The 10471-nt window shown below is 38.7% G+C and overlaps 2 protein-coding genes across 7 annotated transcripts; both read left to right on the plus strand.

The window, feature by feature from the left end:
* The first annotated feature begins 211 nt into the window (after positions 1–211).
* LOC112802827 (homeobox-leucine zipper protein ANTHOCYANINLESS 2) lies at positions 212–5482 on the plus strand. Of its 6 annotated transcripts, none has more exons than XM_072237866.1 (9): positions 212–471; positions 646–729; positions 1843–2060; positions 2238–2355; positions 2460–3140; positions 3268–3369; positions 3456–3641; positions 4065–4607; positions 4800–5482. In XM_072237866.1, exons 3-9 carry the CDS (start codon positions 1849–1851, stop codon positions 5160–5162), a joined length of 2205 nt encoding a protein of 734 aa, XP_072093967.1. In that variant the 5' UTR covers positions 212–471; positions 646–729; positions 1843–1848; the 3' UTR covers positions 5163–5482. The 6 variants fall into 6 exon arrangements, with proteins under 6 accessions (XP_072093967.1, XP_025701970.1, XP_025701968.1 ...); XM_025846185.2 differs by having other exon boundaries at positions 236–363; XM_025846183.3 differs by lacking the exons at positions 212–471; positions 646–729 and adding an exon at positions 795–1684 and having other exon boundaries at positions 1840–2060.
* Positions 5483–7457: 1975 nt separating this feature from the next.
* Positions 7458–9690, plus strand: LOC112802828 (protein ROOT PRIMORDIUM DEFECTIVE 1). The gene has a single exon (XM_025846187.3). It carries the CDS (start codon positions 7667–7669, stop codon positions 9077–9079), a length of 1413 nt encoding a protein of 470 aa, XP_025701972.1. The 5' UTR covers positions 7458–7666; the 3' UTR covers positions 9080–9690.
* Positions 9691–10471: the final 781 nt, after the last annotated feature.

Below are 10471 nucleotides of genomic sequence, written 5' to 3' on the forward strand. Positions count from 1 at the left end.
TTAACAGAAAATGACCATATTACCCTTACGCACGTTTCTCCAAATGTTGCCAATGCAATCTTAGAATCAGGTAATGTCAGAGCACACGCGCGTGTGTCACGCGCTAGGGCGAGTGAGGGGCGGAAATCTCGAACCCCTTCTTTCGGAAGTGGACCCCACTCTCTCTCCTTGTCCTATATATTACTCTCATTCCTCCCCTCAATTGAAGAGAGAGAAAGTGAAACAGCAGCTAGAGAGAGAAAGGGACCATCATCAGAATAGAAGATTTAGAGAGAAAAAGACAACTGTAGATGCCATTGGATGAAGGGTAGAAGAGCCTATTGCAATTTCATGGGTTTTGGGTTTTGATTTTTTTAAAAAAAGGTTAATTTTTTATTATTATTTTTACGTGTGTGTGGTGTTGGAGAACGATAAAACAAAATTTCGAGGGGGTTGAATTGCATTTGACTTTGTGATTACTGTTATATCATTGTGAGTCAGCAAAGCCTAATTTTTTATTCAGTTCTGTTGTTGAATCAAAAGAAAAAATACAATTTTTTTGTTCACTTGTGGTTGAATTGTATAATAATAATAAATAAATAAATAAATAATTGGATGATTATATATAATGCTTATCTAATTTCTCTGTCTGTTCCTCTTCCGCAGACATCAGAGAGAGAGAGTGTGTGTGTGAAAGAAAATAAATTGCTTTCTGACCTTTTTACTTTGGTTACTGTTTCAAACTAAAAGGTAAGCTATATCGGTTTTTTCTGTACTTTCCACAATCTTTTCCCTTTTCTTGTGCTTATCATAATATCGCTTTCACTGTGGAGAAGGAAAGTAAAGGAATTAAAGAAGGCTCTTTGTCTTCTTGGGGGACTTTTGGCCTTTGGGTTTTCTATCCATTCATAATTTTTCAGTACTGACAGTGAATAAATAAAATGGGGGGTGGCATTATCTCTTATTATTTGTAACTGTTGTAACGTTCCTTCTTCTTCTTCTTCTTCTTTGTTTTTAGTCCTTGTAACGCTTTCTCATCTCTTGGGGGGTTAGAGAGAGAGAAAGAGAGAGAGGTAGGTGTGAACTTTGGACCAGAAATAAAGGGCTTTTGTTGTCCGGTTCCTCTTTTCATCTGTTTCTGGCATAATAGAATAGACTTTCTTCCTTCTAGAGAGAGAAAACGCTGCTAAAGTCATGCAAGGACCGTTGACAAGCAAACACAAACACCTTTTTCGGTTGTCTATATACTTTTCTTTATATGTTTTATTTTATTAATTTCAGCAATATGTTACAAGATTGTCAATGCTTTTGCTCAGTTCAATCTGGTTTAAGGTCAAGAATATGAGTAATGAAGTTCAAACTGAAAAAGTGCCGTAGCAAGGTGTAGTCATATGATAAAGGAATTAGAGACTAGAGTAGAGTGTTCGGTAACATAGAATAGAAGCTTTTGGCTTTTGGGACATAGGTTGAGGAAAAAAGGGTCCATTGAAAAAATTTGTTAGCTTTTAACTTTTTGTGGGGGGTTTTGGAGGGTTTCGTTTTATAGCAGCAAAACGGTGGGAAGAGGGAACATTGGTGGTAGAGTTGTGGCTGATATTTCTCCAAAGAACCATTCATGCCTGGTTTCTCAGCTTTTGAGTTACCTCTTTCTTCTCCTCTCATTTCAATGTCAAAGCAAAATTTCCCTACCTTGTCTTTCTCCAATGTAATTCTCTAGTCTGTCTTTGTTCTTTTATGTATCTGTTGTGTTTGTGTTGTTTGTTTCTTTAGGATTGATTGACCTTTAATTTGGTTTATTTGTGCATCTTATTGTTCATTGTTGTTGTTGTTTTGGTTGCTAATTGTTGGGCTATTATGTAGCAGAGGGAAATGATGGAGGGCCACAGTGAACTGGGTCTTATTGGAGATCATTTTGACGGCGGTTTGCTGGGCAGGATTAAGGACGATGGGTATGAAAGCCGGTCCGGTAGCGACAATTTCGAAGGTGCATCTGGTGATGATCAAGAAGCTGCTAATGATCAGCCAAAGAGGAAAAAGAAATACCACAGGCACACTCCTCACCAAACTCAGGAGCTTGAAGCGTATGGCTTTATGAAATTCTGAATTCTTCTTTTGTTGCAAACTTGATTGTTACTCTATTAGTTCCAAAATACTTGGCGCTTGTGAAATTCGATAGAAAATGATATTTTGGATTGAAAGGACGAGATTATTGTTCTAGTTGTGTGCTAATAATGTTTTCTTATATTGGTTTTGTATAGTTTCTTCAAGGATTGTAATCATCCTGATGAGAAGCAAAGGGCAGATCTTAGTAGAAGGCTTGGCTTGGAGAATAAGCAAGTCAAGTTCTGGTTTCAAAATCGACGAACCCAAATGAAGGTTGGTTGGGGTACATTATTAGTGTTCATACACTTTTATTATGCAGGTTTTTTTGGTGCAATTTGCATAGAGGAGTAATTGAATCTATTTTTTTTCTAATTCAGACGCAAATCGAGCGCCATGAGAACATGATTCTTAAGCAGGAAAATGAGAGGCTCCGAGCTGAGAACAGTGTGATGAGGGAAGCTATGGCAAACCCAATGTGCAACAACTGTGGTGGAGCAGCCATTCCAGGGCAAATTTCATTTGATGAGCATCAGATTAGAATTGAAAATGCTCGGTTGAAGGATGAATTGAACCGTATATGTGCCTTGGCGAACAAGTTTCTTGGCAGGCCAATCTCATCATTGGCCAGCCCCATGTCCTTGCCTGCCTCGAATTCTGGTCTAGAGCTCGGTATTGGCAGGAATGGTTTTAGTGGTGGTTCAAGCGGTCTTGGCATGTCAATGGGGCTTGATTTTGGGGACTTTTCAGGGGGCACTCTGCCTGCGATTTCTGGGATTAGATCACCGATGGGGTTGATGGGAAATGAAATCCATGCGGAGAGATCTATGCTATTGGAACTTGCATTAGTGGCTATGGACGAATTACTCAAGATGGCTCAGGCAGATAGCCCACTTTGGATTAAGATGGATGGCGGGAAGGAAATTCTGAACCAAGAAGAGTATGCAAGAATGTCTTCTTTTATTTCTCCAACATCTCCGGGATATGTAACTGAAGCTTCGAGAGAAACCGGTGTAGTAATAATCAACAGTTCAGCCCTCGTTGAAACAATGATGGACCCGGTATGAATATGTTGGCCAACTTCTTAGTTTTTGATGATGTTTAACCATTACTTCAATACATTAGAAGCCATACTTTTCTTCTAGGTGTTCATAATTTGATGAGTTTATCGACCATTTCTGTGTTTAGGAACGATGGTCGGAGATGTTTCCTTCTATGGTTTCTAGAGCTGTAACCCTTGATGTTATAGCTAGTGGCATGGGTGGATCAAGAAATGGATCTTTGCAAGTGGTATGTCTCTATTCTGAATGTTTGTTTCTTTCCTGTTTGGCTGGAACTGATGTCTGATAGGAGGGTCAAATAATAATGCTTTTCAGATGCAAGCGGAGATTCAATTGCTTTCGCCACTCGTTCCTGTTCGTCAATTGAGCTTCCTCAGGTTTTGCAAGCAGCATGCAGAAGGGTTGTGGGCAGTGGTAGATGCTTCAATTGATGCTGGTCGCAATTTTAAGAGGCTTCCATCAGGCTTTCTTGTGCAAGATACACCCAATGGTTTCTCAAAGGCAAGTGTTGCTCTATGTTACATTAAGATTTAGATATCTTTTACGTAGATTGTGATATTTTCTTTTGTAAGTTTCAAATGCATGCCATAAGGTTTTTCATAGCCAATATTTTGGTTTCCCAATACATTGCACTTGATTTCCACCATAGCTTTGTTATGGTATCAAATGTATATATAATGTTATTTGTCCTTACATGTTTCTCTTGTTTATATTCTTGGGATCTTCAATCTTTGCTTTGTAAACAATATATTGATGCTTATATTTGGTTATTGAATTATGATTATATTTGGTTTTTGTGTTAACATTTTCTTTATCATTAAGTTGGAGTATGAATCTATGATAACTAATATTTTCACTTGTCCTAAACCAATGTGCCAATGAAGTGTGATTGCAACATAAACCCCTTTTTTTCAACTGTTGTAGATTACTTGGGTTGAGCATTCCCAATATGATGAGAGTCTCATTCACCAACTCTATCGGCCGTTGATTGCTTCCGGCCTCGGCTTCGGCGCTCCTAGATGGATTGCCACTCTCCAAAGGCAGTGTGAATGTTTGGCAATACACATGTCCTCTTCAATCCCAAGCGAGGACGCCACAGCCATAAGCCCAGCTGGTAGGAGAAGCATGCTGAAGCTTGCGCAACGCATGGCTAATAACTTCTTTTCTGGGATTTGTCTGTCTTCATCGCAAAAATGGGACACACACCATCTCGGCAATGTTGGTGATGAGATCAAAGTTATGACCCGGAAAAACACTGATGTCCCCGGTGAGCCCCCTAGCATCGTCTTGTGTGCGGCCACTTCAGTCTGGATGCCGGTGTCGCGGCAGAGGGTGTTTGACTTCTTGCGTGACGAACGGATGAGAGGGGAGTGGGTCATCTTATCCGGCATTGGACAAATGAAGGAGATGCTTCGCATTTCCAAAGGACAAGTTGATGGAAATTCCTTATCGGTCCTTCGTGCTAATGTAAGCGTTCTTTTTAGCGAAAACTCATACGCAGTAGTTGTATTCATGTGAAGTTCGTTAGATGATTTAACAAGTTTGACTAAATTGTTATCTAACGACTTTCAACTATAAACTTTATATGAAGATAACTGCACGTGACTTTTTACCATTTGCATGTAGCCGACTGATTCTATCTAATTTGGATGTTTGTAGGCTAATAATGGCGGCGAGAGCAGCAACAACACGCTGTTTTTGCAGGAGACATGGAACGATACCTCGTGCTCGGCGTTGCTGTATTCGCCGGTGGAGGTGGAATCGTTGAAAGTGGTAATGAGTGGAGGAGATTCCACATATGTTGCACTCATCCCTTCAGGCTTTACCATTCATCCGGATGGTCATTCCGGCACACAAGATGTAGATGACGGTGGCAGTTCCGGATGCCTGCTCACAGTTGGGCTACAGATATTGCTGAACAGCCTCCCCACGGCCAAGCTCACGGCGGAGTCAGTCGAAACCGTGAACGACCTCATCACAGGCACCATTCAGAAGATCAAAGCTTCACTAGGAGTTGCGTAGTTGCTCACACACAGCCTTTTACGTTTTCATTTTGTTTCTTATAAAAAAGAGAACTATAATTTTCTGCTTCGAAAAGTGAAAATAGGGTTTACATATTTGGATGTGTAAATAATATGAGAGTAATAGTATAAGAGAAGAGGGTTGTGATTGTTAAAGGGGTTCGGAGTCAAGAACGAACCGCAATTGTAGTGGTTCGGGTATTGACTCGTTCACCTGAAAAACAAGTCTGGTTCATGCATGGTTTTGCACTTTTGCTTATATAGACTATGATGATATACACAGATATTAAGATGAACTTATGGATAGTGATTTTGTAGTTATATTCATCTTAGTTGTTATATTTTATGTGCTTTTAGTACCTGAACCGTCACTATTCATACTTTAATTTGTTATATTCTCTTATATTTGGTTTTGTTTTTTTTTTTTTCAAAGATAAAAATATATTTTATTAAATTTTGTAAATGAAATATGAGTCCATCTCAGGACAAGAAACGATGAATGATGGAGATATCTCAAATAAATCACATTTAAAAAGAAATCTAACGGTGAAAATTAAAAAAAAAATTATAAGAAGTGAAAGTAGACTTCTTTTAAGAGAATAGGATTTGTGGACCAATTTAATGAGAAGTTATATGGAGACATTAAATATCTTGAAAAAATTTATTGGAAGTATCAAGAATAGAAGTTGGGGCGGTGTTGGTTCTTTTAAAAACAGAGATTTTTAGCTTTCCAACAGTTCCAACATAGAATAGCAGCCATTGAACGAAGCTGTTCCGATATGATGTTCTACCAAGACCAAAATTCAATAATTGGATGGGTGGGGATGCCAAACTCTGAGAACTACTGGACGAAACATCTCTCATAGTTGGATATTACATAAGACAGCGAGAGATTGTTTTGTCCCTCTTATTGACAGCGGAGACACAGTGTTGGTGTTGCAGGAAATCTCTGGTGAATCTAAGCTAAAATCGGGAGCCGACAAGGAGGCACTTCCAGATAAACAATTTGATTTTGTGAAGGAGCTTCATCTTTCAAAGGTTAATTCAGGGAGTTTTTTGCTGCATATGAGTTAGACAGAATTCAAGTGGAGAGTGCAAGAATAGGTACGCCACTCTATAGCCTGATGTTGTATCATATTTCTTTTGTTTATTTAGTGTCCATTGGAGTGTGTTATCTCTACCTTTAATTTTCAAAAATAGAATTCTAGTTGAAATATCATTTGAAAAGATCTCTGTAATGAATGACTGATTCCAAATTCTTTCTTCAATAATCAAGTCTTTTACTCTGGGAGCAACAATAAACGAGTATTGAGCATTTATTGGCACAGTGAATGGATATGGAAAAGGCAGCTATGGGTCATCAAACGTACGAATGTTTATAACGTTATCTATTCTCCAGGTAAGTTCCTTTTTCACCACACTTCTACCTTGTAAAACACTTCTCCATTCCTAAGAAGGGAGTGTTTCAGATTCTGCATTTATAATATTTCCGTTTCTGAAATATTTACCTTTGTAAATTCTGGCCAATAGAAAAGTAGAATGTGTTGCTACTCTCCAATATTGTTTGCCTAATAGAGTAAGAGTTTGAGCCTTAAGGTCTTTAAAACTAAGACCTTCTTCCTTTTTTGAATGTGTCATAGTGTCCCAGCTAATTCATATTATTCGCCTTTTATTTTCTTTTTTATCCCACCAGAATTGAGTCAGTAAAGAGTGAATATTAAAGATTAGACTATCTAATAATCTGAAGTAGGAGAAAATGTAAATTAGAATGGCCTCTCCAATTATTTTTAATAAAATTAATCTTCTCTCAACAGACAATAAGTTACGCTTTCAATCTTAAATTTTTTTCTATATCTTCTTCTTAACCATGTTAAAAATGATTCTCTTTGATCTATTAACAACATATGTTAGCCAAAATATTTATCTTAAACTCCTATATGTAAAATATTTAAGGAGGCAGCTACACGAGTGCGAGAGTAAAAAAGAATGTTATGGCTAAAAAAAATGGTAGACTTGCCAAAAAAAAAATATTTGGTTTCATAGTCATATTCCTTTCTTTTATGGGTTAGAATGTGAAACATGTGCGTGCAGTTGCAATTCCATTTATACATAACAGAATAAAGAAATCTTATATAAAAATGACAATCTCAACAACAAAGTGGAAACTCATTAGAAATATGTAAAATAATTACAACAAAAAAAAGTAATTAAAAAAATCAAAGTAATAGTTTTTCGCGAATTTTTCTCGTCAACGTGTTTCAATAAAAGGTTATTTCTTGACCCAAAAAGAGGTTCTTTGTTTTTTATTTTGAATTTGGCCTTCTATAGAGAGAAACACAACCCAACTTGAAGCCCAAAATATCCCACATCAGTTTCAGTATTTTACAAATCCGCCCCAAATGTTTTGTATAATGCCGTTTATACCCTTCCACTGTCGTTAAGCTCACTTCTCAGCTGAACTCTGAAGCAAGCTCATCAGATAAACAAAAACCCTAAATCCCCAAAATGCGAACCTTTATCGTACACAGCTCCAAGCTCATCAAAAGCAAGATAAAAAATATCCCTATGATTCAGCATCACCATCACCATCATCCGAATTTCAATCCCACGCGAGCAATGTCGCAATCCACCTCGATCCCGAAGAAAATGCAGAGGGTTCGCGACCACGGCTACGACAACTACATGGAAGTCGAGAAGAAAACTCGGAAGGTCCTCAAGGTCCAGAACATCATCCTCAACGAGCACAACCAATCGCTCCCAATCTCGCGCCTCGAAACCCTAGCGCACCGCATAGGCTTCACGCGCAACACAGTCGGTGCTTTCATCCTTAAGTTCCCTCACGTCTTCGAAATCTTCGAGCACCCCGTGCAGCGCGTGCTCTTCTGCCGCCTCACGCGCCAGGCAATCCTCCAAATCAAGCAGGAGAATGAAGCATTGCTCGCTCAGGTTCCACGCGCCGTCACGTGCCTCCGCAAGCTTCTCATGATGTCGAACACGCAGCGGCTTCGCCTCGAGCACGTGAGGATCGCACGCTCCGCTCTAGGGTTACCGGACGACTTCGAATTCTCGGTGGTTTTAAGGTATCCTCAATTTTTTCGCTTAGTTGATGCAAATGAGAGAAGGAACAAGTACATTGAGCTTGTAGAAAGAGAACCTAGTTTAGCAGTCTGTGCAATTGAGAATGTTAGAGAGAGAATTTACAGGGAGAGAGGTGGTGATGCTGAAGATGTTAGGTTCTCATTTCTAATTGATTTTCCACCAGGTTTTAAGATTGGGAAGTATTTTAAGATTGCAATGTGGAAGTGGCAGAGGTTACCTTATTGGTCCCCTTATGAGGATGTTTCTGGCTTTGATTTGAGGTCGATTGAGGCGCAAAAGAGGATGGAGAAGAGGGCTGTTGCCTCAATCCACGAGTTGTTGTCATTGACCGTGGAGAAGAAGATTACCTTGGAGAGGATCGCACACTTCCGGCAGGCGATGAACCTGCCGAATAAGTTGAAGGATTTCCTTCTCCAGCACCAGGGGATTTTCTACGTGTCGACAAGGGGGAACCAGGGGAAGCTCCACACGGTTTTCCTGCGAGAGGCTTATAGGAAGGGTGAGTTGATTGAGCCAAATGATCTGTATTTGGCGCGGAGGAAGCTGGCTGAGTTGGTCTTGTTGAGCCCCCGGAAGGCGAGGATTGACAGGGAATTGGTTGGATACAGGAGAAGCAGGTTGGATGATGAGATGGGGCAGATAACAAGGGTAGCTGTGGAGGATGCCTATGAGGACTTCAAGGGTGAAGATGTAATGGATCAGGATAAGGATGAAGAGGGAAATTTGACCTCGGACATAGGTTCAGATGTTGATTCGGATGTTGGAGATGAAGACAATAGTTTTGATGAAGATAGTGTATCAAGGCAAGAAACATCATAACTTAGTGTAGGAGGGAATCATTTGATCAAGGGTTTTTCCAATTTTGCGATTGATGAGTGTCTCACTCTATATAGTTTCCAATTTTGAAACAGTGGATAATTCTTATTTATGCCCCATCTCAACTAAAGTGATAATTTTAATGTTGATTGGCCAAGTGTTTTAAGTCTCTCATTGAACTATTGAAGGATGAGGAACACTACTAAGGGATTTTAGCTTTATTGGAATATCGTATTGAGGATGATATCTGATCCAAACTCAGCTCTTGGAGATGGAAGAAGATATCCTTTTACTCATGGACTCATTTGTCACCTACCATGTTTTTTATCTGTACATACTACATACTGAAACCATTTTACGGAAGAAAAAGTTGGGGAAAGAAGGGATTAACCGGTTCAAGCTTAAAGTCACAAATTGGTGAAGCTTGTGCCCCACTCGAATGAGATTCTCAAATCACAGTACTCAATTTTGATGCTAATATACTACTTGAGGACAGAAAATGCCCTTGAGAAGATGTGATTGTATACTGGATAAGCATCATGTACTTGTACTTGATGAATGACAATGTATTGAGTGAAATCCTGAACTAAATGCTAAATGCTAGCTTTGTAACCTTTGATCCTGTGTGCTGGCAGATAACTAATGGTACCTATTTATCTCTGGAGATTTCCCATTACATGACAATAGATCATAAGTAAACATGAATGAAGAATGATTTGGAGTGTGGAGAAGTCTTCGATGAAAATTGAAACATGCAGAAAGTCTGCCATAAATCATACCATGCCCTTGTTTTTTTTTATCTTTTGGTCAAGTATAATATGACCTGGGTTGTTGACGTCTGATTGGAAACTCTGTTCATGAAAACAATGGGTTGGGCCAGAAGCCCAGGACTCATTTCATACCCGTGTAATCTGACACCGAATATACTCTGGGCTGGAATAAATATATCACACACAAAAAAAGGTCTAAAATTAAAGATTATTCGATTTAGGCAAATCACAATTATTTCAGATTCGGTGAATAAGGTGATAACTTTATAGTAGTGAATAAATTGTAAACATAAGAAGTCAGGTAACATGTGCTTTTATTTTTGCAATAAATCACATTCCATATGCGGAACTTTATAGTCTTTTGCGGGTTGGGTTATTTATACAGAAAAGGATGTGTAGTTTGTGACTTTGTGCATTTAATTTCATGCAGGCTACAACCATTAATTTGGTGAGCAATTAATTATGATGACATATTTAGTGACAATGAATTGTGTGATATTTAAATACATTACTTTTTCAGCTTCACCTGTTTTCCCATAAAATGGTTAAATTTAGCCATGATTAACGAGCTCAATCACATCCAAATAGAAAGTTTATATTCCAATTGAGAACATATATTTTAAAT

This window comes from Arachis hypogaea, chromosome 5 (assembly GCF_003086295.3).
Source record: "Arachis hypogaea cultivar Tifrunner chromosome 5, arahy.Tifrunner.gnm2.J5K5, whole genome shotgun sequence".
Taxonomy (NCBI): domain Eukaryota; kingdom Viridiplantae; phylum Streptophyta; class Magnoliopsida; order Fabales; family Fabaceae; genus Arachis; species Arachis hypogaea.

Coding starts and splice junctions, on each gene's coding strand:
- LOC112802827 (XM_025846183.3), top strand. CDS start 1,595: ATGCCTGGTTTCTCAGCTTTTGAGTTACCTCTTTCTTCTCCTCTCATT. Junction 3,642..4,064: donor CACCCAATGGTTTCTCAAAG/GCAAGTGTTGCT, acceptor CAACTGTTGTAG/ATTACTTGGGTTGAGCATTC. Junction 4,608..4,799: donor TATCGGTCCTTCGTGCTAAT/GTAAGCGTTCTT, acceptor GGATGTTTGTAG/GCTAATAATGGCGGCGAGAG.
- LOC112802828 (XM_025846187.3), top strand. CDS start 7,667: ATGCGAACCTTTATCGTACACAGCTCCAAGCTCATCAAAAGCAAGATA.